At 34.1% G+C, this 27,035-nt stretch overlaps 3 protein-coding genes across 3 annotated transcripts; 2 read left to right on the forward strand and 1 right to left on the reverse strand.

The window, feature by feature from the left end:
• Positions 1–6,500: 6,500 nt before the first annotated feature.
• LOC111391744 lies at positions 6,501–7,598 on the forward strand. The gene is made up of 2 exons (XM_023016995.1): positions 6,501–6,871; positions 7,076–7,598. Exons 1-2 carry the CDS (start codon positions 6,556–6,558, stop codon positions 7,438–7,440), a joined length of 681 nt encoding a protein of 226 aa, XP_022872763.1. The 5' UTR covers positions 6,501–6,555; the 3' UTR covers positions 7,441–7,598.
• Positions 7,599–8,258: 660 nt separating this feature from the next.
• Positions 8,259–15,313, forward strand: LOC111387795 (triacylglycerol lipase 1-like). The gene is made up of 9 exons (XM_023012387.1): positions 8,259–8,601; positions 9,146–9,256; positions 9,771–9,911; positions 11,903–12,013; positions 12,099–12,242; positions 12,318–12,358; positions 12,456–12,532; positions 14,069–14,164; positions 14,712–15,313. The coding sequence occupies exons 1-9, from the start codon at positions 8,416–8,418 to the stop codon at positions 15,038–15,040; spliced, it is 1,236 nt and encodes a 411-aa protein (XP_022868155.1). The 5' UTR covers positions 8,259–8,415; the 3' UTR covers positions 15,041–15,313.
• A 1,082-nt stretch (positions 15,314–16,395) lies between these two features.
• Positions 16,396–17,267, reverse strand: LOC111379186. Its single transcript, XM_023002532.1, has 2 exons — positions 17,135–17,267; positions 16,396–16,895 (listed from the first exon to the last, which is right to left on the reverse strand). Exons 1-2 carry the CDS (start codon positions 17,265–17,267, stop codon positions 16,396–16,398), a joined length of 633 nt encoding a protein of 210 aa, XP_022858300.1.
• Between the last annotated feature and the right edge of the window lie 9,768 nt (positions 17,268–27,035).

Genomic DNA, 27,035 nt, shown 5'->3' on the forward strand with positions numbered 1-27,035 from the left:
ATATAAAAAAGAGTTAAGTTAGATCCCAAATTTTCATTATAATTTAGTCTTAGAGAAACCAGTATAATCTCTATTGCTATGTGGCTATGATCATATAACCATACAAAGTAAAGTTAGATTTGTCTCTCAGTTTGAACAAATGAATAACAATTAAAAGTGAAGTATATTCTCATTAACGGCACATGACAATTAAACGAGAATTTCAACTCTTAAATTTGAAGCATCTTACTTTCACGTCAACCAGATTTGTATGCAAGGGACTTTTTATTGAAGAAAACTAATACAATTCGTAACTTTTAATGTTTATATAGATCAAAAATAGGAGAAAAATTATACCTGACCTTCAATATTCTTATTAATCTAAAGTTTTTCTCGGATACAAAGAAATGGTTGATTTCTAGACCTAAATATTTCATCCTTTGGGGGCATACTACGAAAGAATTATTCAATTGAGCAATGCTATTTGCTCTCGCTCACTACCGTAGTCTTCCTATATGACGATTAATGATTTGATACATTAATGTGATAATTTTTTTATTACCTTATACAATAGATCATTAACCGTCGCATATACGCCACGTAGGATGACTGCAGTAGTAAGTCACTGCAAATAGCATTATCCTAATTAATAAGAGTATTATAATTCCAACACGAAGAAGTAAGGACACGTGGCTCCATACTGAATAAAGAGTATATTGGAATTTATTTTTCCTTTTTGCAGTTAGAATGAAAGAATGAGGACTAACTTTGCAATTTTCCTTATCTTTGAAAATGTCATTGTTGAACATAAATATATAAACAAACTTTAAAAACCCACCAAAGTTTGAAGTCTTGTGATCCATATCCGTTTGAATAATGCTATAGCTATGTTAAATAGTATTACTTCATATATTTTTTATTTGACTCTGCCTAATGACTTTTCCAGCATGTCCATTATTTTTCAATTCAAACCATTAGCTTCTACTTTTTTCAAACTCTGAAAAACGATCCCTGTTTCTCCCCGCCAACTAACCCTAAAAATCCCAATTTCAAAGTCAAAAAAACATGCCCTTCCTCGGCTTCTACCATCCTTTCTGTCATCTTTATATAGACAGTTCAAGAATTCACAGTTCCAACAAACTTTGCCTTTTGGCCAAAACAATACAAAAAAGATGAGGTCTCAGGCTTTTATATTGGCCCTAAAGGCTATTTTTGTTGTCTTCTTCTTTCTCTTGATCTCAAGTGCAATGTGCACCAGACCCGTAAAGGATAGTTCTCTGTCTGATCCGATGATGGCCAGGTTTAGAATCGAAAGGGCGTACTCGGGACCAAGTCGACGTGGACCGGGGCATTAGCTGGTGGCCTTCTCGTTTCCGTTTCTGCGCAACCTACTTGAGTATAATTGTTTTCTTGTTCTGTCTTCTCAAAAAGATACATACTGATTTAACTAATTAAGAGGTTGTTATAGAATCTTGTGTCTCTGCTTATTGCATAAAATAACAAGCTCCTGCAACATCAAGTAGGGAATTAAGTTGTTTCAATTGATCTTTTGACAAATTTTTGTACTTTTAGGTTTAGCAGGTCATGTGTACACATTGTTTGGTTAATGTAAAAGTATGAAATCAATACAAGGAGTCATATAATTTTTTTTATACTTGATCCTTGGTGTCTCTTCTTCCCCACATCACCACCACTGCGTGTGTGGTTGCGTTCAGGTGTGAGATCATTATCTCACATCTAATTCGGCAAGAAGCAGCAGCATAATAGCAGTAATTCACAATCTTCAAAGAGGCTATGTATCAAACTATATAGATTCATTCATAAATTTTCAAGAATTGATATTCATCAATTGGCCAGAGATTTAGAATCATCCATAAAGAGTTTGAAAATCCATTATTGTTGGGAATTGGGTGTCGAAGGACAACTGTTTTGATTCTTTTCTTCTTTTATTGTATTGACCCTATTATTTTTTACGATTTTATTATTTAATTTCATGATTATGAGAGGCTAAATAATGTTTATTTGATTTCATAACAAATTTCCCCTCCTCAGTCAATGAATGAGTATATGTTGATATTGACAAATAGATTTAGCTTATGTTTAACTCCTATTTTGATTTCTATTTTCTAAAATTCATTTTCAAGCACATATTATATAGAATCCACAATTTTCATTAATTTTTCAATCACTTATTTTAGAGCCTGTTTGGGAGAGCTTTTCTCCCAATTTGAGCAATTAATTGATCGTTACTCATTTCAGAATGGGCACCAATTTGGTAGCAAAATTTGATGTGTTATAAATGAAATACCGAAAATGCCCATCTTGCATGTAAAATGAATTTAATATTAAGGGTAAAAAGGTCATTCTAACATATAATGGTCCAAAATTGCGGCTGCAATGTTTGAAATTATGCAGCAACCGTATTGTCTTGGTGAAAAGCAACAGTCCAAATTTTAGTTATCAACGGTCGAAATTGCAATTTGAAGTGCGCTCAGCCCTCATTAATTTTTATCGAAATTATCTTCAAACATAATTTTTATCAAACCAAACGGAGGCTTAGTTTCCCAATAGCTAAGGACATGGAGCTAAGAATAATGATACTTAGAATCACTTAGTGTTCGTTTGGAATAACTTAAAAAGGTGTTAAAAATTGAGGTTAACATCTTCAATTAATTTTGACCACGCAGGTTATGGAACCTATAACTTTCATCAACTTTTTAATAATACATTTCATCAATTTTTATCGAAATCTGCTAAAACTTTTATTAAAAGCTTTGTTAAATAACCCCTAAATAAAATACCTAAACAGAAGTGTTACAACCCACATTTTATCTAGTCAAAGTCAATAGTGAAATTTTCAAAGTCAAGTCCATTAAGGTTTAAAATGAAATTAAATATTTTATTTGAGTTTATTTTGCAATTGACAAAATATGAAGGTTAAATTGGATACATTTTAAAGTTAGGAATTTACTTATATATTTTTGGAAGTTCTAGGATTAAATGTCATTAATAAAGGGAGTTGAAGGACTTATTTGCAATTTTGGGTCAGTGGAGCATTATATTCAACCATTGACCCATTTTCACTAAAAAACACACACACACATACACTGAAGAAAAATGGGCAGAAGGCTAGAAGGCCGAGAAAGAAGGGAAAAATTAGGGACAAAGGGAAGAAAAAAGGAAAGAAGAAAAGAGAAGAAGAAGAAAAGAGGTAAGGCTAATCTCTTCAAGCTTGGGTTGAATTTTTCCATTTGTTTCAAGTGATAAATTATGAATTATGTTAAAATTCTAGGGTTTTATTTTGGCTCGAAATTTTCAGATTTTTGAGATGAATACTATTTGGAACTCAAGTTATTGATTCTTGAATTTCTATCTACATTAAGGTAAGGAGATGTCAATTTTTTTTTTGGGCAAACCCTAATTTTTAAATTTGATGATTGAGCATGGATAATTTGTGCGAATGATTACATTAATGGAATTATTCACTTGGCAGTTGATTTTATGGAACAAAATGTATATTAAATGGGTGGAATTATGGTTACTAGTTTCACTTGATTGGAGAGTAAAATTAGTTTTAAACTTGGGAAGAAGGTTTTGTTGATGAATTAGTTATTAAAAAAGGGATTAGAAAGTGGAATTAGCTCCAATTGATCAAAAGAATATTTGGGAAATTCATTCGAGCATCGACCAATTTTAGTTAAGTATTATAGAAGTAGGTCTTAAAGTTTCTTAATTTAATAGTTGTTGATTAGTCATCGTGTTATATATTCCAGGTGGTGACGAGGAGATTGGAAGAGCCTATCGACCATCTTAGGTTCAGCTTGTATTATGTGAGTGGATAAGCTTATTTTTCAGAAAATTAGTATTTATTTAATTTATATTAACTCGAAAAATTTATTAATTCATATAGTTTATTTGACAACACGATTTTCAGAATAAAGTTGATTTATAACCAGTTGTTTTTAAAAGTTAAATTCAATTTAGTAAATCATTTTATTAGCATGTTATATGAGTATTAAATGTTTCAACATATTTAAAGTTATTTTCTAAAAACCATCATAAAGTATCCAACTGATTTTACTCTCGTCTGCACTGGTGTGAATGTGTTTCCACAGTGTATGACTTCATATGATTATTTTACCCATTCTGCGCTAGTGTGAATGTGTTTCCACAGCGTATGATCAGTATAGTGATTTTACCCGCTATGCACTATTATGAATGTGTTTCTATAGTGTATGACCATTTTATAGCTCTGCGCGCGTACGATCAGAATTTCAGAATTATTGAATTTCATAATTGAATAACCTTGCTATGTATATCGAGATTAATCGATACACGAGTATAGTTATTCCGGGTACATTTTTGGTGTAATGTTTCAGTATTACATAGCTTATCAGATTTTAGAAATGCAGTATACAGAATAAAAATGTTTATGATTATAGTATATTTTAGTTTTGGTAGTACTATCAGATTCTAAGGTACAGAATTCAGCTTATTCAATTTAAAGAATAAATATTTTAATTTATATGTCTGTGAAAAGAAATTTTATGCTATATGTCAATTTTCAGAAAGATTTTATGAATGGAAAAGTATACTTTTACAAGTATCCAATCACTGAGTTATAGGCTCACATTTTTTTATCACTATTTCTTTTATCAGATAGTGGTTGAGTTGAGCACTACTAAGCCAGTTAATCTATCGAGTTGAGCCATATATTGTCAAGCATTATATGAATCATCTTTTCAGTTTAATAGTTCATATTTTGGGATAGACACCTCTTTTGGTTAGAAATTAGTTCCATGTGTTGGGCTTGTTATGTTTTGTATATATATTATGCATTTTGGAATACTGTGATTTAGAAATTGTTGCAAAAGTCGAATTGTCAGTGTTGTATTTGAATAGTTGATATTTTGAGGGGCCGGTGTACCCTGTTTTAAACTATATGTACATATTTGGGATATTTTATTTTATTTTCAGGTGATTTTAGTTCATTTTTCAGAGGGAACTCTGTCGAAATTTTTATGAAATTATAACAGTCAAAGCATGTCAAATTTGCCTTGGTGGTGGGTCCGGCACTTCGCTAGTATCTACCATCAGTGTACGACATGTGTCGGATCCATTAGGGTGATTAGGACAGGTCGTGTCAAGAAGTCCATAAACAAAAGATAGCTATAGTGGTTGGATTAACTCTCGTATTAGCAATACTCGTACAAACACAACCACTAAGAGTGTAAGATAAACACATTACTAGAATTGAAGTCGAGGGCTATTCCTTGTAAATGTCCCGACAGCAAGTTCGTGTGTAATCGATTGAGGCTTACAATTCTCTCAAGGACAACGGAAACTCCGATAACAACTAGTTCATTGAACCATTCTTATAAACAATTGGTTCATTGGAACTTCAATTCACGATGTTTCATCTTGTCTAAAAGGCTAAAACTATGCTAAAAGCATCTCGTCTGAAAGTTACAATTTATTCAAAAGTTGGATGGTATCTGAGACTGTTATGATACTTAAGAGGAATATGTCAGTAGTTTTTTTAATCAATTGAATGGTATAGAGATCGAATAGTGATTTCATCATACTTCTTAAGTTCTCATAATGAATTTAAATTTAAAAAAAAATAAAATCTTGTCTTCGAAAACTTTTAAAGAGATAGAGTTTGGGCCTTGTGTGTAGTGTCGAGAGTTATAAACCCTAATTCTATATCATTGAGAATAATAAAAATTACAAAAAGAAAAAAAAACGCACAAAAACGCAAAAAATCACGCAAGTTATGAAAGTTCGTCTCATTATGATATTATGTCATCTTTTCATCACTTCATAATTAACTATGATGAGGGCCGACCCGCGTACAAACTTTGTGTAATGTATTATTAAACTCTACAATTTAACAATCTTTTTTAGATGAATATCATCAATGACTCTTCTGTAGTGACAATAATTCCTCAATCCTCAATAAAGAAGTCTGATGGAAGTTCAATTGCCGTTTCTCGATTGAAACAGTCTTGATCAACATATCTATCAAATTCTGACTTTAATTTTCTCAATTGCCAATATTCCATCATCTAAAGCCGCAGCATTGATAGACCAATTCAAAAAAATTTACACTTTTATATTTTTATTCTGGCCTGCAGGCTGGCCGGCCGTTCATCATGAAATTAACTTGGTCAAGTCACCACAATCATATATATTTGAAATAGTAAAATATTGTGATTTCACACCGTCTTTACACATTTTATACAGTACACGGACGAGGTAAACGCTAGACTACATTAATCCAACTGCTCAACTAAATCAACTCGGGGAAAAAAATGGAATTGGGAGAAGTCTGTGGGATATATATAATGCGCATAAACCGCTCTAGATCCGTTCTGATGTTTGGGAAATTCTAGTTTTGAACTTGTCCCTATTGCCATCTTTTCAAGCAATTGACTTCTGAATATTCTCTCTTTCTAGTCAGCAATGTTTTCGTCAACGTTTGACTTTCCAAACATCTATAAATACATAATTGATGCATAGCCAAGCCAAACACAACTAGGAAACAATTGCAAGCACAGAAAAACCAACAAAGACATGGCCAAATTAATGTTGTTCCTCACTTATGCAGCAATACTATCTGCAGCCATCCATGGTAGCCATGCAGTCGAATACACGGTCACCAACAGGGCTGCAACCACCCCCGGTGGAGCCCGATTCACCCGGGAAATTGGAGCTCAGTACAGCAAGCAAACTCTAGACTCGGCCACCAGTTTCATTTGGAGAATTTTCCAACAGAACACTCCATCGCAAAGGAAAAACGTTCCGAAAGTTAGCTTATTCATCGATGACATGGATGGAGTCGCATATGCGAGCAACAACGAAATTCACGTCAGCGCCCGATACATTCAAGGTAATAATAAAAACAACCTAGATTATAATACTTCTAGTTCGTTTTGCATGTTAGACTACACAATCATGGATGTTTTGAGGAAGAAAAATAAATTAAAATCTTTTTGTCCGGTTTATTAATGTCTAGTATTTCATATCAAACGTACTTTTACTTCTCGATCATCATATCTTGGATAAGAATTTATGATATTGTTCTCAATACTAGGTTACTCGGGCAACGTTAAACGAGAAATAACTGGGGTTCTTTATCACGAAATGACGCACATATGGCAATGGAACGGAAATGGAAGAGCCCCGGGAGGTCTTATAGAGGGAATTGCTGATTATGTGAGGCTTAAGGCTGGCTATGCACCGAGCCATTGGGTGAAACCCGGGCAGGGCAACCGGTGGGATCAAGGGTACGATGTAACAGCAAGGTTTCTCGACTACTGTAATAGCCTAAAGGGTGGATTTGTTGCACAACTTAACAAGAAGATGAGGAATGGCTATAGTGATACTTATTTTGTGGATCTTCTTGGAAAAAATGTGGATCAGCTATGGAAGGATTACAAAGCTAAATATAATAACTAAGCACATATTTTTCAACACTGTATTGGAATATTGTAACATGTGAAACATAAAGAATAATTTGAAACCTTATTGTGATAATTAATAAAAATGTACTCTGGCTAGTTTCGATTCCAAGACTCTTTTAATGAGTTTTAATATATAAATGATTGAATTTTGAACTCGTTCTCAATTTTCCTGATTGGTCTATATTTGTTCGTAACAATGTAACTATAATCGATGGATGAAAACTTTCAAAATGAAAGTAGATGCTCAGTTGCCTGCACCGTGTCCAATTCCTGGGGGCTTGTTTGAGGGGACTTTTACTCCTATTTCTTGTAAAAGAATTCATGAGGAAACTATTTTAATTGATATTTGAAGCCACATTGAACTAACTTCATCTTATAAAATTAATCAAATGATATCAAAAACTATGCTAAACGGCTAAACGGCTCCTTGTAACATTGACATGAAAGGGAGATGAGCTACGTGGAGGAATTAGAATTTTAAGAATTTATTAAAATTTACACAACAGCTTCTCCATCTGCCACGTATGAAAGATTGTTAGTTGGCTTAATAGAGTGGCTCAATTGAAACTAAAAATAAAGTTGAGTGGTGAATTTGAAACAAATTAAAGTGAGTTACTGAAATGAAACTTTGCTTAAAAGCAGGATGACCGCTGCACTTGAGTTAAATGTTTCGTTAGCCACTGAACTTTGGGCTATGTCACTACTTACCCACCGAATTTACAAAATTGTCTCATTGGCTACTGAACTTCAATCCGTTACTGCCCATTACCCACTGGCTCAAATCCGGCTGCACTTTCAAGATGTGCAGCATTAATATACATCGACGCGCCTATCTGCGCGTATTCACAAACGGGAAAACGGCAAAGCAAATCCGCAAATTGTGGGGCGGATGAAATTATCTGATCATTCTACATTTAACTGCTGTTACTGAAACCGTTGGAGATCTTCCCGCGGTTCTTATCGGAAGACGATGGAGCTTTCGGCGGCGCAGGCGGCGGTGATGATGTTTCTGTTAAGTCGTCTCATCCTGTCCGCCGTGAAGGCCGCCGAAGACTTCGATGGCGCCTCAATCCTCCGGCGAAAGTCACAGTCACCTGTAGCTGGGCTTTGCGCTCAACTCATCGAACCTTCTGGTTTCCCTTGCTCAGAACACAAAGTAACCTCTCTGTTTATGTATTAAAATTTACTTGACCGGAATCGTTGCAATCTATGAAATTGGTTTTTCTAAATCATATTTTGGTTAGTAAGTAGAATAGGACAAAATACTGATTATCGTTTTCATGTTTTCATAATTAATTAAGGGGTGGCTTGTTGACAACACCAATCTTAAAAATCTGATAGAATTTTGAGCTTTGCGAGATTCTATCTTAAAAATCAATGTTAACTTGGATTAGCCCAAACTCTGCATTGATAATTGTTTTTATATTTAAAGCGATATTGCACATAACCATGATAATTAGGAGTTTAGAACTTAGTGAATGCCAAGAAGGGTTTTTGCTAGCAAAATGATCGTATAGCATTGGCTGTGGAAATTATATGAAAAGTAGTTTTTAATCACAAATAGATAACTATAATTCTTGTAATCTTGATTTGAATTACATGATCATTAGACTGACCAATTTTATTTTTAAGCTATTTTTTCATTTGTATGGTTAAATTATACTATTAACATAAGTGAGGTGTGTGATCAATTGTTTTAGACACAAACAAAAGATGGATTCATACTGGGACTTCAGCGTGTGTCATCTAGCTCTGGAAATCTCAGAAGACAAAGGGGTCCTCCAGTTCTGCTTATTCATGGACTTTTTATGGTAATTCTTTTCAGTTGTTCTTTTTATTATATGGATACTTTGAGGCCAAAAAAGAAGTCTCTTCTATATTTACTATTTTTTGTTGGCTTCGAAACATTTCATTCATCTCATGCCTATCTTTATTACGTGTTTGAACTTAATAATGCAATCTTCTTGATAAAGGGGAAGCTTAGTTTAACGTGAACTTAGCATTCCATCATGCATATTGAAGCCATTTTTTAGCTTGATATTCTTGAGTTCTGTCCTAATTTTGTTTTGACAGTGGAATTATGCTCTGTGCAAGTTTAGCGATATTTCTTATTTTTGACCAACACTGGGGAGTGCATACATGCAAATGCTTGCTTTCTGTGTAATTAGATATTAGTCCATGCTAGTCATGCATTGACATTTTCTTTTCTTCGTAAAGTGAAAACTAGCGGTTTTCCATTTAATGGTTCTTCTACTTTGATCATATTAATGAAATTTATGTCTGACCCTTTTTCATTGACCAATTGCATAATCCATGACTTAACAGGCAGGTGATGCATGGTTCTTGGATAACCCAAATCAGTCCTTGGGGTTTATACTTGCAAATCGTGGTTTTGATGTCTGGGTTGGTAATGTGCGTGGGACACGCTGGTGTCATGGCCATGTATCTTTATCAGAGAAAGATAGGGTAATACTCCTTATGCTTTGAATACATATTTGTAATAAGAATTCTTACCATTTTAAATATAATCAGAAGATGGTTCCAACGAACAAAAAAGAAAGACAGGTTTATGTTTAAAGGATCATTATTCATGGTACTTGCTCAAATCTTTGGCCAGCCTTGTCTACTACAAGTTTCAGTTATCTCCTTGTTTCCTAATGAATAATGATGATATATTAAGTAAACTCTCATATGATGATTCGTCGATATCCATAATATTCATTCTTTTCACAGTGATTATTAAGTTATTTTTGAAATGGAAACATGAAAAACTCATATAGGTTCAGTTTATATGGACATTTATCAACAAACAGCATTGTTAAACTTAAATCTGAGCCAGAGCATGTGCAGCAATAGCATTTGATGAATTTGTTGCCTCTCAAAACATGCAAGATGATTACCTGATTTGTCCAAGACACTTATCATTTAATGTGAAAAATTCAAGAAATTATATGAAAAGTAGTTTTTAATCACAAATAGATAACTATAATTCTTGTAATCTTGATTTGAATTACATGATCATTAGACTGACCAATTTTATTTTTAAGCTATTTTTTCATTTGTATGGTTAAATTATACTATTAACATAAGTGAGGTGTGTGATCAATTGTTTTAGACACAAACAAAAGATGGATTCATACTGGGACTTCAGCGTGTGTCATCTAGCTCTGGAAATCTCAGAAGACAAAGGGGTCCTCCAGTTCTGCTTATTCATGGACTTTTTATGGTAATTCTTTTCAGTTGTTCTTTTTATTATATGGATACTTTGAGGCCAAAAAAGAAGTCTCTTCTATATTTACTATTTTTTGTTGGCTTCGAAACATTTCATTCATCTCATGCCTATCTTTATTACGTGTTTGAACTTAATAATGCAATCTTCTTGATAAAGGGGAAGCTTAGTTTAACGTGAACTTAGCATTCCATCATGCATATTGAAGCCATTTTTTAGCTTGATATTCTTGAGTTCTGTCCTAATTTTGTTTTGACAGTGGAATTATGCTCTGTGCAAGTTTAGCGATATTTCTTATTTTTGACCAACACTGGGGAGTGCATACATGCAAATGCTTGCTTTCTGTGTAATTAGATATTAGTCCATGCTAGTCATGCATTGACATTTTCTTTTCTTCGTAAAGTGAAAACTAGCGGTTTTCCATTTAATGGTTCTTCTACTTTGATCATATTAATGAAATTTATGTCTGACCCTTTTTCATTGACCAATTGCATAATCCATGACTTAACAGGCAGGTGATGCATGGTTCTTGGATAACCCAAATCAGTCCTTGGGGTTTATACTTGCAAATCGTGATTTTGATGTCTGGGTTGGTAATGTGCGTGGGACACGCTGGTGTCATGGCCATGTATCTTTATCAGAGAAAGATAGGGTAATACTCCTTATGCTTTGAATACATATTTGTAATAAGAATTCTTACCATTTTAAATATAATCAGAAGATGGTTCCAACGAACAAAAAAGAAAGACAGGTTTATGTTTAAAGGATCATTATTCATGGTACTTGCTCAAATCTTTGGCCAGCCTTGTCTACTACAAGTTTCAGTTATCTCCTTGTTTCCTAATGAATAATGATGATATATTAAGTAAACTCTCATATGATGATTCGTCGATATCCATAATATTCATTCTTTTCACAGTGATTATTAAGTTATTTTTGAAATGGAAACATGAAAAACTCATATAGGTTCAGTTTATATGGACATTTATCAACAAACGGCATTGTTAAACTTAAATCTGAGCCAGAGCATGTGCAGCAATTGCATTTGATGAATTTGTTGCCTCTCAAAACATGCAAGATGATTACCTGATTTGTCCAAGACACTTATCATTTAATGTGAAAAATTCATGCATATGATGCTGGGAACTTTTCTTTTCTATGAAGCAGCATTTTTATACATTTCACGTCAGCCAATGATCTAATTTTCAGTTAGTGCTTGTTTGTTTAGGAATTCTGGGATTGGAGCTGGCAGGATTATGCTCTTTACGACGTGCGAGAAATGATTCGTTATATATACACAGTTACAAACTCGAGAGTGTTTGTCATTGGACATTCTCAGGTTTTCAATCTTATGATAGCTTGAGTTTTGCTTTATTGCATACAGGATGATATGGTGGCTTGTGATACATCTGCTTCTTTTATAGGGAACAATAATTTCTCTGGCTGCCTTAACTCAACCAGACATAGTAGAGATGGTTGGAGCAGCTGCACTTCTTTGTCCTATAACATATTTGAATCATATCACTGCTAGATTGCCTCTTAGATTAGTTAAAATGCACCTTGATCAGGTTTGTTTTGTGCCCTGATGTCTTTCTTGCTGGAAATGTTTCCAGTCATACTGAAAACCGGTTATTTTATTACAGATTTTTCTTGCAATGGGCATTCATGAACTCAATTTCAAAAGGTCTTTTAACATCTATTTTTTTACCTGTTCCTTAGTAACTGTCTAGCTGTCTAGTTATAATTTTATTAGCTTTGACTTTCTCCTCTGATGCATTCAGTGACTGGTGTACTCGCATCATGGATATGATGTGCGACGGACATGTAGATTGTGGTGACTTGCTAACTTCTGTTACAGGTCCTCTAACCATAACTGGTTGATTCTTTTTTTTTTCTTTTCCCCACCTTGTTGAACGATCTAAAAGCGTAAGTTGTGGAAAGGGGACACGTTTATACATGTAATTTTAGTCTTTGATACTCCCTTTCACTTGAAGGGCTGATTCCATTTTATTAAAATGCCATGACACCTACCAATTTTCATAAAATGGGTGTAGGTAAGATTTGAACATAGGATCTTTGTCTGCTAAGATATCATGTTGAACTTCCTTACTTAAAATCTTAAGCTATAAGAGGGGCCAAAATTATGCATTTAAATTGTGTCTTCAATACATCTTTTGGATAATAAGGTGTACGATAGAACATCGAATGGTTCTCAATCTCTTTACTCCACAAATACTTACACTTTCTGCTGGAAAGCTAGTTTGATTCGCATTAGTCGACAAAAGCCTAGTTGCTTTGGCGACTCTCATTGTCTTGTGAGAAAGTTTCAGGTGGAATGAAACTAATGAAAGGAAGAGAGCTATTTTGTTGTATGATAAGGATACACTGATCGCTTGATCTTGGAAATATCGGATTCTGTGTCCACCCAGTTGTTCAGCCTTTTTGGGACTGTTCTTCAGAAAATATAACTTGAAAGTCTGTATTAGAAATGCGTACACGACAGGTAGCTACACGTGTTGGAAAAAAAAAAAAAAAAGCTTATTTGTCTTATATGAGAAAACATATTGATACTGTTTCAGTTCTTTTGACGGGATCACTCAATTCTTAAAATTACATTTTCTTAACCACAAAGTGTTCACAGGAATACCTCAAATAGAGCCATTTTCTAATTCTGTAGCACATGGGCTCATATGTCAGAGAACTAAAAACAATATTTGAGAATGTTCCAGAAGAGGCATTAATGCTTTAATATCCTTGCTCATTTCCTGAAGGTTAAAATTATTGCATAACTAATTTGGAGTATTGTTTTTGGGATAATATTAGTTTTGTGTGGAACAGATCCACTTGCATGTACTGAATTATTTGCTTCCGAATCATCTTGAAAACAATTTTCATTTATTCCATATCCAGTAGGTGCTACTTTTGTTTCTGTTGTTATTTTTGATCTGATCATTCGTTGTTGAGGTAGAGTTTTGATCAGTGAAAACATTTTTTATTAGTGGTTCAACACACTATGCTATTAAAATATGGTCGGTCGTAACGACTTTTGCTCTGTGACTGTGTGTCAGCTGATCTTAACAAATATATCTAGTTATGCTGTACTCTATAATCTTGTTGCATCAATTAAAACAATATTGTCAGCAGATATGACTCAAAGGAACCTTACATTGAACACAAATGGTAGCTCCTTTTTTTTTTTTTTTTTTGAAAGGAATAATGCTGTTGTAGAAATGCAATATTATCAACTGACAACTTTGTGATATTATATGATGCACGATTCTCCAAAACAAACTGAATCTTGAATGAAATGTGGTTTGGCATCAGACCGTGCACTTATGTTTGTGATATTGCTTTAAATGCCTTTTTAAGCTTATGCATCGGTTATTACGTGCAGGGAAGAATTGTTGCTTCAATAGCTCTCGGATCGATTTCTATCTTGAATACGAACCGCATCCAACATCTACAATGAATTTGAATCACCTCTTTCAGAGTATGCTTTTATGCTTTATAATTTGTGGTTAGCTTTTTTCCACACATGCATTACATATTTTATCTTCATTTTCTCGAATAAGTTCCCTAATTTACTCCCATCCCCACCCTACAAAGAAAGAAAAATGAAAAACGAAAAAGAGAGAGAAATGCAAAATGAAAAAAAGACAATGCAATTGGAGAAGTCTTCATTTTGTTCAATTTGAGTCTCTGAACTTCAACGTTTGTTACAATTTCATAATGCATAGGGCCAGCATCTTTCTTTATCTTGCTTAGTTTGACTAACGTACAAATGACATAGCGGTTTAGTTGGCAAATACCTAAACTACCAAGTTACCTTTTTTCCTTTAGTAAAACCAATGGGTATAGACAGTGACTATATTATATTTAAGTTCAGTGACCAGCAGCGTATCTACACTGTGAAAGAGAGTTTGCCTCTCGATTTTGTTGTTTGTGTGGATTCTCGTGCACAACTGCACCTGGCATACTTGCCACTTCCTTTCTTTTTTATCTCCTAGCACTAATGCTCTTTCGCAATTTTGCAACAGTGATCCGTGAAGGTACTTTCGCGATGTACAACCATGGAAGGTGGAAAAACATGTGGCACTATGGCCAACTGAAGCCACCAAAATTTGATCTTAGCCGAATTCCCAGTTCCTTACCATTATGGATGGGATATGGGGGAAATGACGCGTTAGCAGACATTACAGATTTGCAGCATACTCTCAAGGAATTACAATCAAAGCCAGATTTGCTCTATCTTGAAAATTATGGTCATCTAGATTTCCTTGTGAGCACGAGATCAAAGGAAGATGTTTATGACAAAATGCTTGCATTTTTCAACTCACTGGAACACTTAGCGGTAGTTACTGATTAACTGCTTGGACGTGTGAACTGGACAGCCTCGATAGTGTTAAGGAAGAAAAAAAAGTTAAAATCTTATTCATTATACTTTCTAATATTGTGTATCAAAAAATGCACATAGGGGTAATGTAATTGTCTACTTATCATCTAAATTTACCGTAGTAGTTAATTTACCATTTAAATGTAATTTCATACTTTTGATGGACTACTTGTTGCTCAGTGTCTCTACATGAGTATTGTAAATAACTTTATAATGGTAACGGATTATCACCAAATTTCAATAAAAGTATTTGAAAGTTTTTGTTTCACGCTTATGCACAGACGTGTAACCTGCTAGAGTTTTCCTGTGATCCTATCTGCATTTTAGTTGAGACATCAATTACGTAAAATCACTTGGAAGTTGGAAACGTAATTTACTGTAAAATATTTCCCATTTTTCGTAGAGAAGAAACTGATCAACATTTAATATAGGTTAAATACAACTATTCCAAAACATATTAAACGTGTCATCAGTTTAGAAATAAGTGCATAATTCAGTTCTTTAGTATGCCCGTTTAAATAGGTTTGGTGATGGAACGAGAGGATCTCTAATGGAGTGGCGGATCCAGGAAATTTTTGCACACGGGTTACAACTTAAAAGTCGATATAATAAATTAATATATTATATTAAAGTCAAATTCATTTAATTTGAAGTTGTTCCCGACGAGGTTTTGAAACATAAAATTCATCTATCACAGACTCTATATCTATCTTTTGAGCAAGTTCTCGTTCGATGAAGAGTGTCATACAATCAACAAGAAATTCAACCTCCATTTTGTTACGAAGATCCGTCTTCACATATTTCATTGTCGAAAATGCTCGCTCAGTAGTAGCGGTAGAAACAAGTAAAGTAAGTACAAGATGAATCAATCTAGTAACCATAATATAAATATCCGATATTCTACTCTTAGTTAACTGTTGACATAACTCAACAAGTGTAGATACTTGAAATCGAGATTCAGTTTTCACATCCAGCTCATAGTGTCGCAACTCATATTCCAAAGTACGAATATCTTGATTTGAAAAATCTTTAGGATAGAATTTCTCAGCAAGTGTACAAATATCGCAACTGTTAAATGATGCAAATGAATCTCTAGGATCCAAAGTTGCACTAAGTGTGAGAAGTTCAACTGATGTATCATTGAATCTTGTATTTAATTCCATCAATATGTAATATGTTGCTTCATTGAAAACATCAAAGTGATAATGATGCTTCGTTGTAATTGGATCACGAAAACGACAAGGACCAATCTTATATAAACTTTCTAGATCGGGTATCTCAATATCTTGTTTTGAGCAAAACTTTTTCACTTCCTCAAGAAATTCTTCTCAATCATCATCTCTTAATTTGTGGAGGAGTTTTGTTGTAGTAGAAACAAATCTCATAGCAATCAGGATGTCTTGAGATTTTCTTTGAAGGGCCTGACAAAGAACATTGGTTATTCTCATGATGGTATGCATTAAATGCAAACTGAAGACGAAATCAAAATTTTTCATATATTTGTAAGTGCTATGAACTTCGCCCTGAGATCTTCCATTTGGACAGTGAACACTAAGATTTTCAAACACTTTGCAAGTTGCATTATACATATCTATTAAGCTCTTTATAGAGTCATAATGAGAACTCCAACGAATTGCTCCCGATCGTTGTAAATTACCCACTTGACTTGCTCCACTTCCCGACTCACGCTCCCCAGTAGCTAACTTATGCTCAATTTCATTTCTTTGAGTAGATTGTAACTCTGTAATGTGCTTAGGGGAAGAAGTGATAATGTTGATAATATTGTCCAGATGAGAAAAGAACTCCCAAATAACATCAACTTCTTTAACTGCATAAATCAATACCAACTATAATCGATGAGCAAAACAGTGGACGTAATACGCATATGGACAATCTCTAAAAAACAATGTCTGAAGTTCATTCCAAGCGCCCCTCATATTACTAGCACCATCATATCCTTGGCCTCTCATTTTTGCCACTTCATGTTCATGTTGAGCAAGAACACTTATAATCTCATTTTTTAGACTTGATGTTGTGGTGTCGCTGATGCTTTTGATATCAAAATACCTTCACCATTCACAAACCTCAAAATAATAGCCATTTGTTCTCTCTTAGATGCATCTTGTGGTTTATCAACAAGAATACAAAAGTATCCATCCCCAATTTCTTCATGAATCATCCTTCTTACTCTATTCGTCATTATGTGTAAGATTTCATTTTGAATACTCGAAGCAATGTATTGTGCATTTTTTGGAGCATTTTCAGCACAACTTTATCAATTTCTATATTCGTTTCTATCAAAAATTTTATCATCTCAATAAAACTCCCGCAATTCAATGAAGATGAAGATTCATCATGACCTCTAAAGGAACAACTTTGAAATGCTAGCTATCGAGCACTTCAAATTGAAGTCTTTAAATGTAGACGACGTTTCTGAACTTCTTCATTCGATATGGTATGCATCACTTTATTAATATGTTGAGACGGTTTCATTAAATCTTTAGCTCTTCTCTCACACATATTATGTTCCGATGATCGTAGGTGAGTAAGAAATACACATTTTGCTCCGTCATTAACCCTCTTCCACTGGTTATATCCAGAAGTTACCAATGCTGAACAATTAGACGGATTACCATCATTTCGAAAAAGATAACAATAAAAGCAATATGCTCTATCCGTTGTAGGTGAATACTCTAACCATGGAAACTAGTTGAACCATTTTGCACGAAAGCGACGAGACTGAGATTTTCCTTGTGTCTTAGGATACTCAACAAGTCTTGGTTGATAAGATCCAGCTTTTAGATATGCCACTCTAATCTCATCTCGCAAATTAGAAGGAAATTATAGTGTTTGCATTCTTTTCCCCGGTTCCCGTTCAATGCTAATATTTGAGGATGAATGGCGTTCAACTTTAGAAAGAAATGGAGGTAGATATTCAATTAGTCCATCAAAAGTTGTACTTTCAGTAGGTCGACCAGCCCTTTGGAAGAACAAAAACAAGTTCTTATTCTTTTTGAGAGGAGGTTGACCTTTCATTTTCAATTCATAAAATTGGAAAAAAAAATAAGAAAGGAAAAAAGAAAAATTCAATCATCAGTGATATTATTCTAGCAACAATCAATTATTAAACCAACAAGACAACAACAACAATCATTAAACCGACAAAGCAACATGTTAACAAGGCAACAACGAGTTATTAAGCCGACAATGCAACATTTCAACAATAGTTAATTAACTAATTCAATATTTTGCCGGCAAGGCCACAAGATGAGAGACGAGGGCATTTAATTACAATGGACAAGGGAGTATATTGAGCTTTCGTAATTTGTTTTTCCTACATGTCCACTGGACTGGGGCTGCATCTGTGCCTTGATGATGATAAATTTACTGCATTTTTTAAACTGAAAAATAATTCAATTAAGCATGTTGACAATCGAATTCTCAAAGCAAAAATTTTAAAGATGCTTAAAGCATAAAGTTTTAAAATGCTCTAGTATTTAAAAAAATATATATATATTACCAAGCGACCATTTCAAATTTCAAAAAAAAAAAAAAAGATAAGAAAACTTCAATTTTTGAAAAACTCATACTCAACAATCAATACTGACGACAAATATATAAAAAAATAGTCCAAGTTATAAAATTTGAGTTACTATCGAGTCATACAAGTAAACATTTTTTTAATACTTTTTTATTCACTTTACAGTTAATGGCTTAATGCAATTGGTTCTTTTTTGTACTCTGTGAAAATCATTCAAGATACTTTTAAACAATATAAAAATAAAAAAAGTTAAAAGAGACAGATATTTATTTCAATTACTTGTGCAATTGTGCTTTAAACCACTTATGACTTAACCATTAACCACAATTCTTTAATTTGCAAACTGTAACTTTAAGAATCCCCATACGGCCATACACTATGTCTATATAAAAGGCTCTTCAGCCTTTCTTTTTTCCGGCTCCACTACTTGTGCCACTGGTTCTATACAAGACATTGAGAGAGAGAAAGAGAAAGAGAAAGAGAAAGAGTCAGAGAAAGAAATGGAGAAGCCGAGAAGGATAGAAGATATTTGGGGCTGAGCAATGATCACAGTTTTCCTCTACTGCTTCACGACACCGACTACAGGTAACAATTTCTACACTTCGAAAGAATCAAAATGGCACTTACCAATTCAAAATCCGTTGTTGTCTCACTAAAACACACTTTTAAGAGATAAAATCTTTTATTTAGGTAATGGGTTTCTTAATTTTATGGAAATTTTTGATTGAAAATTTGAAAAATAGGTTGGAGTCTAAGAGTCTTCGTCTCTTCAAGAATGGAGAGATTGAGAGAAAGGAACGTCCATTTGATTTTGATTTCTAACCTGGACTGTTGGTTGTCATTTGTCAAGGGATTAATATTGGATTAGAATTAGATTGGGTTTGGGTTTGGGTTTGGGTTTGAGTTTAAATGGATAATAAAATTTATGTTTTGTTTGGGCCAAAAAATTAAAGTTGGGCCATTTGCTCATTTTATTGCAACTAGGCTCACTCTAGACGGGCTGGTTTTCAATTTTACACGGGATGATTTTAAATTTTACATGGGCAACAAAAAAATAAAAAAATAAAAACTATGGATTGATGGATCTGGGCTTGGGCGAGCCCGGGTGGATTCGCCCCTGCTCTAATGTTAGCATGAATTGTATTAAAAGAAATTGAGTGATGCTTAATATTTGTCTACGTGGTAGTCAAGGTCCACTATGTAGGATAATTTGTTACCTTAAATCACCGGATCTTCCTGTTGGATCATCAAAAAATACATGAATTATAGCAGAAGCGTACCTGAATCCGACATGGTTAACGGAATACTTGAATCCTGCAGTATAGTTTTCCAAATCTACACGCAGTCCATAAATCTTTCTGGCGATGAGAGGCAAAACAGAATGAGCAAATACGTACGTGTGATTTGGGGACCATAATCGTATTTATATAGCGATGCCTTTGACCTAATTCGGCCCATCATAAAATTATGAACTTGGTCCCGGCCTTTACACATATAGAACATATACTTTAATTGGATGCATAACGGCCCAAAATTGAAGCCTTATTAGATCACTTTTAACTGAACTTAATCGAATTTGATAGCATTTAATTCAACACACAATTCTTCACACATATAAGCCCATCGATTATTAAAAATCCTTACAATCTCCCACTTAGGCTATATGTATTACCTTATAATTGTGCATTAAACATAACCTTATGAGTACTCAGAATTTTGCTATCATTACTGAATGCATCCCCAGACAATCTCGTCCATCAATCATATCAACATAGGATCAAAGCGGCTTTCGCTTCTTTCATGTAGCTAAATCCATCAATGGTCATGTATATCCATATAATTGAATAACATAGATCAAGCATGAATGTATAGAATGAAAATTACATGTTATGTGATATGTAACATGCCTATTTTCAACTAATCCACCTTAATACACTAGTGAAATCATTTTAAATAAGTTCAGAGATAATAAACCAAATAACTTTATAACTGAAAATAATTTTAACCATAAATCATATCCAAAATAACAGTACATGTGTCTAATATGAAAAGCAAAAATGCAAACTCCCACTGAAACTAAATATCCTGAAGAGACATTACACTCATATGAGCAGTCTGCTCATAAAAGACCTTGGGTATCAATCCCTTAGTAAGCATATCCGCAACTATGGAGTTTGTCTTAATATGCTCTATTGACACTTGTCCATTTTGAACTCTTTTTTTAACAGTCAGGAATTTGATCTCTATATGTTTTGACTTTGTCAAGCTCCTGTTGTTATTGGAATATAGTATTACTGATTTATTGTCACAAAATATCTTGAGCGGTCTTTCTATATTGTCCACAATGCACATCCCAGTGACAATTACGTAGCCATATTACATGATCTGATGCCTCATAACACGCTATAAACTCCGCTGCCATGGTGGAAGTAGTTATAAGTGTCTGCTTAGCACTCTTCCAGGAAATAGTACCTCCAGCAAGCAAGTAGATATAGCCTGAAGTGGATCTCCTACTATCTTTGCATACCGCGAAATTGAAATCAAAATAACCGACGATCTCCAACTGATCTGATCACCTGTATGTGAGCATTTAGTCTTTTGTTCTCTGTAAATACCGTATGACCCATTTAGCTGCTTTCCAATAATCCATTCCCGGGTTACTTAAATATCTCCATAGCATCCCAACAATGTACGCTATATCTGAATGCGTACAAACCTAAGCATACATTAGACTCCTTATAGCTGAGGAATAAAGAATCTTCTGCATTTCTTTAATGTCCAAGTCATTTTTAGGGCACCGATTTAAGTTGAACTTGTCTCCTTTAACTATAGGGGTGTCACTAGGTTTACAATCTTGCATGTCATATCTTTTAAGAACATTTTCGATATAACACTTTTGTGATAATCCAAAAATACCCCGAGAACGATCTCAGTATATCTGAATTCCTAATACAAAAGAGGCGTTATCAAGATCTTTCATCTCAAAATTCTTCGCTAGAAATCTCTTCATTTCGTGCAATAAGCCTATATCGTTGCTGACAAGCAATAAGTCATCGACATATAAAACCAGAAAAATATATTTGCTCCCACTGAACTTGTGGTATGTACAATCATCGATCAAATTCATCTTGAAACCAAATGAGATGATCACTTGATGAAACTTGTAATACCATTGACAAGACGTTTGTTTGAGTCCATAAATGGATTTCTTTAATTTACAAATCATTTGCTTTACATCATCCAATACAAAGTTTTCTGATTGTACCATATAAATTGTTTCATCAATGTCACCATTGAAAAATGCTATCTTAACATCCATCTGATGTAACTCAAGATCGAAATGCACTATCAATGCCATTGTAGTCTTGAAATAGTCTTTCGAAGAAATCGAAGAGAAAGTCTCTTTATAATTGATACCTTCTTTTTGTGTAAAGTCTTTTGCGACAAGACGAGCCTTATACCTCTCTACATCACCCTTCGAATCCCTCATGGTTTTAAATTTACATTTGTAACCAATGAGTTTCTCACCTTCGGGCAATGGAACGAGATCCCATACATCATTGTCTTTCATCGGCTTTATCTCTTCATCATGGCATTGAGCTACTTTTGAGAGTTAGAACTTTTCATGGCTTGACGGAAGTTGATCGGATCATCTTCCACCATTCCAATGTCAACTTCATATTCTTGGAGAAATACGATGTAATCATTCGAAATCGCATTTATCCGCTCTCTAGTGAATCTTCTTAATGGCCTTGGTTCTTAAGGCTGTAGAGTTTGTTCTTCTGGAACGATATGTTGACCTTGAGAGGGAGATATGCCATTGTCTTGATCCCGAGTTATTTCTTGAAGAATGTTAGGGATAGAAATATGATCATTATCAATGGCAATTTGAGGAATTTCAATATATTTCTCCTCAAAGACAAAACCTGTAACTCTTTCTCCCCCTGGAAACTCAACATCCTCAAAGAACTGAGCATTTCCTGTCTCGAAAATTGACTTAGTTGTGGGATCATAAAATTTGTAACCCTTGCCAACCTTTCAGAATATCCAATAAAATAGCAACTGATGGTCCTTGCGTTCAGTTTCTTTTCATTTGACTTATAGGGACTTGCTTCAGTTGGACATACCTATATATGTATATGTTTCAAACTAGGCTTCTTGCCCGTCCAAAGCTCATACGGGTTTTATCAGTGGCCTTAGTTGGAAATCTGTTGAGTATATACATTGCAATCTTTAATGCTTCACCCCAGAGAGATTCTGGTAAGGTAGAATGATTAATCATACTCCTCACCAAATCCTTAAGCGTTCCGTTTCGTTTCTCAGCAACACCATACATAAAGGGCCAACTCGACATAGTATACTGTGGGACGATACCACATTCCTCTAGGAATTTAGCAAATGGTCATGGACGTTGTTCACCTAAACCATCATATCTGCTATAGTATTCACCACCACGGTCAGATCTAACGCTTTTAATCATTTTGCTAAGTTGGTTCTCAACTTCAATTTTATAGTTTTTGAACACATTCAGTGACTGTGATTTTTCATAAATGAGATATATATAACCATATCTTGAAAAATCGTCTATGAACGTTATAAAATTTTGTTGACCATTCCAAAAACCCATAGGGAATGGTTCACAAATATCCGTATGTATAATTTCTAAGACGTCTGAAGTTCTATTGGCTTGAAATCTCCTTTTATTGGTTTGTTTTTCCTTTATACAGTTGACACACAAATCATAATCTGTGAAGTCAAGAGGGTCGAGAATCCCGTCAGACACAAGTTTCTCAATTCTCTTTTTGGAAATGTGACCTAATCTCTTGTGCCACAACGAGGCAGAATTCTCGCAAGTTAATTTTCACTTTACACCTCGAGTACTTACATGCAAGGATTCATTAAAAGAAGCAATTGTATCAATTGAAAAAGAAATTATCCTAACCTAATAAAGAACCGAAACCAATCAATTTTGAATCATGAAACAAACTAAATTTTCCATTTCCAAATGAACAAGAATAACCAAATTTGTCCAAAACGGAAATAGATATCAAATTCCCTTTAAAAGGCGATACAATAAATGTCTCATCTTTAACAATAATTTAAATTTTCCTATTGCCTCCACTACCATCTTCTTGCTGTCGCTAGCATAAATGTATCTTTCACCATCACTTGATTTCCGACAACTCGGGCAACTCTGCATAGACACACTGATGTGAGTTGTTGTACCAGAATCTACCCACCGTGTATGTCTAGGTACCAAAGTTAAATTAACCTCAGAACAAACTAAATGAAGAAGAATACCTTTCTTTACACGTCATGTGTGGTAATTGGTGCAATTCTTCTTCTTATGATCTGCAGCTCCACAAAAGAAACAACTACCTTCAATTGGATCATTATGATGTTTCATTTACGATGTTGTACCCGCAGCTTCCTTATTAATATTCCTTTTTTTGTTACTTTTGTCCTTAGAGGTGGTGGCTAAATGAGTACTTTCTATCTTTTCATGCTTCAATCTTTTCTCTTCCTGGATACAGTGTGAGATGAGCTCATTAAGGGACCATGAGTCCTTTTGACAGTTGTAGCTCACCTTGAATTGATTGAGATGTGCCAGAAGGGATACCAAAACTAAGTGTACCAACAAGTCTTCAGATAAATCCAGCTTGAGTGTCTTGAGTTTTGAAGCAATATGAGACATTTCCATAATGTACTCCCGAATGTTTCATTTCCCTTTATACCTCATTGAGACAAGGTTTGTCAAAAGTATACTTGTTTCAGTCTTTTCATTCTTGGCAAACCTCTTTTCAAGATCCTCAAGGAAACCCTTAGCCGTAGTCACCTTATCGGACATAGCGCCCGGAATGCTTCTGGAATAGCACGCTTCATGACCATTAAGCTTATGCGGTTCGATCATTCCCACTTTTCCATCTCCCTCTAGTCATCAAAGGTATTCTTATCATAGTGCAGCAGGTTGATCGACCCGTAAAGTAAGGTCCAGGTCCATGACTCCGAGAACAATCATCACGTTCTCTTGCCATGCCCTGAAATTGAATTGATGCTAGCAGAGATATTAGCATCAGAACCTAAAACTGAATTAGAGAACAATTATTACGAATAGCTCACATGAATATCTTTAATATGTAAATAATAATAATCTCAAATAGTGGTAGGGCCCATCACAATATACTTAGCACAACATCAATATCTAGTCTTTGGATAAAAATATTGACTTGTAAGTGGTACTCTTGGCGTAGTAATCAAATATTGACAATAAAACAATGTGTCAATCAATAAATCTTTCTTTAGACCGATTTATTGATCACATATTAAACCAAAAAATCGTCACATATTTATCACCACAGGTGCACGTGTATTTGGCTAAATATTGACCTTCATTTGGGCCAATCAATATTCCCATGAATAACACATGCACTAATACATTTAAATATTTTGAGTTAGTTAATTTCCACAAGGGAGGTTGCTTCGGCAACATGTTGCTTCAATTAACTAATTTTCGAACATTATATCTCTTAAAAGAGTCCTTAGTACCAAAATTTGAGAACGAGAATCACCGATTTTGCATATTTTGTTTAGTTTTAAACTTTAGTGGCCTTAGAATTAATAATTCAAAACTTTAAGAGGGGCAAATTAATTAATTTCAAACTTTAGGGGTTAAAATTAATAAATTTGAAACTTTAAGGATCAAAATTAATTAATTCAAAACTTTAGAGGATCAATTAGAACAAATTTAAAACTTTGGGGGGCCAATTTGAATTAATTATTAAAGTTTGCGGACTTTAATTATAAAATTCAGAACTTTAATGGCCCGAATTAATTAATTTTTAAACTTTAAGGATTGAATTATTAAACCCAAAACTTAAAGGCCCAAATTGGATGTAATTCAAAATGTTAGGGACTTGATTCATAAAATTAAAACCCTAACCCTAATTGTAAGCATGGGCCTAAAATTATCTAATTTACAAGACAAGCTCCTGTCCCCAAATCATCAAAAACTGAAACCTTAGAAAAAATAATTTTCTTCCTTGGCAGTGTCGGAGAGCACCGCCAGGAGCAGGAGCACCGGTCATGCTGGCGCCACAGGTAGCGCCTAGCGCTGATGCGTTTACAGGGTGCTGTATGCAAGCAGCAACGACGACTGCTGCCCCAGCAACTCGCGCTACTACAATTGACAGCGCTCGCTGCTAGGAAAGCCAAAATTAATTTTTTTTTAAAAAATTGTAACGAAATCTGTATCCAAAATCGAAGAAACCATAATCTGAAATCTTTTCAATTAATTAATCTGGATTATAAAAGATAATAAGAAAAATACACCACAAAAAAATTTTCAAATTTAACAAAATATAGATCCAAAATGTCAAATCTGAAAACTCCATAAAATATATTGCAAGAACCAAATAAATTATTCGATTCTCAATGATTCAACATGAAAGGCTCTGATAACACTTGTAGGATAATTTGTTATCTTAAATCACCGGATCTTCATGTTAGATCATCAAGAAATACATTAATTATAGGGGTAGCGTACCTGAATCAGACATGGTTAATGCAATACTTGAATCATGCGGTATAGTCTTCCAAATCTACATGTAGCCCATTATTCTTTCTGGCGATGGGAGGCAAAACAGAATGAGCAAATACATACGTGTGATTTGGGGACCATAACCTTATTTATATAGCGATGCCCTTTGACCTAATTCGGCTCATCATAGAATTAGGAACTTGAGTCCGATCTCTACACATATAGAACTCATACTTTAATTGGATGTATAACAGTCTAAAATCGAAGTCTTATTAGATCACTTTTAACTGGGCTTGATCGAATTTGATAGCATTTAATTCAACACACAATGATTCACACATATAAGCTCATCAAATGATTAAAAATCTTTACACACTAAACTTGTTCAATTAAGTTTCATTGGACAAAGTCTAGGTGAGCCTTCACTTTCACATAGGCTGGTACTAGGTAGCATTATTCAAAAAGGTGACCACTTTAGTAAGAATAAGCCATGTCTACAAAGAGTAATGTTATTTGTCTCCAATGATGATCGTCATATAATGTGACTCAAATGATAAGATAGTAAAGTCAATCTTATATCCACAAATTTAGTCTCTATTTTGTATAAATTCTTTAAAACTCATTCTTCCCAAACTCATTCCACTCACACATTCTTTGAATAAAATAATTTTGCACGTGGATCCGTAATTCTTTTTACTTTTTGACTATACATTCTTCAAAAATAATACAAAATGTCTAAAATTGTCTAGCTGACGTGGCAAGAAAAAATAGGTATTGTCAAGATGACTTTCTAGTTGTAGAGAGGCTTTTCTAGACGGGATGAGATACCATAATTTAAATATTTTTCTCTCTTTATCTCTCATGTTTCTTATGTTTCTCTCTTTTGTCTA

The sequence above is a fragment of the Olea europaea genome, chromosome 3 (genome assembly GCF_002742605.1).
Source record: "Olea europaea var. sylvestris chromosome 3, O_europaea_v1, whole genome shotgun sequence".
NCBI classification, from domain to species: domain Eukaryota; kingdom Viridiplantae; phylum Streptophyta; class Magnoliopsida; order Lamiales; family Oleaceae; genus Olea; species Olea europaea.

Excerpts from the sequence above, each read along its gene's own strand:
- LOC111379186 (XM_023002532.1), bottom strand. The coding sequence starts at position 17,267 with ATGACGAATAGAGTAAGAAGGATGATTCATGAAGAAATTGGGGATGGA. Across the intron at positions 16,896-17,134 it reads GAGGTTTGTGAATGGTGAAG|TTAAAGAAGTTGATGTTATT; the intron begins GTATTTTGATAT and ends TGATTTATGCAG.
- LOC111391744 (XM_023016995.1), top strand. The coding sequence starts at position 6,556 with ATGGCCAAATTAATGTTGTTCCTCACTTATGCAGCAATACTATCTGCA. Across the intron at positions 6,872-7,075 it reads CAGCGCCCGATACATTCAAG|GTTACTCGGGCAACGTTAAA; the intron begins GTAATAATAAAA and ends TCTCAATACTAG.
- LOC111387795 (XM_023012387.1), top strand. The coding sequence starts at position 8,416 with ATGGAGCTTTCGGCGGCGCAGGCGGCGGTGATGATGTTTCTGTTAAGT. Across the intron at positions 9,257-9,770 it reads TTATTCATGGACTTTTTATG|GCAGGTGATGCATGGTTCTT; the intron begins GTAATTCTTTTC and ends ATGACTTAACAG. Across the intron at positions 12,243-12,317 it reads TTAAAATGCACCTTGATCAG|ATTTTTCTTGCAATGGGCAT; the intron begins GTTTGTTTTGTG and ends ATTTTATTACAG.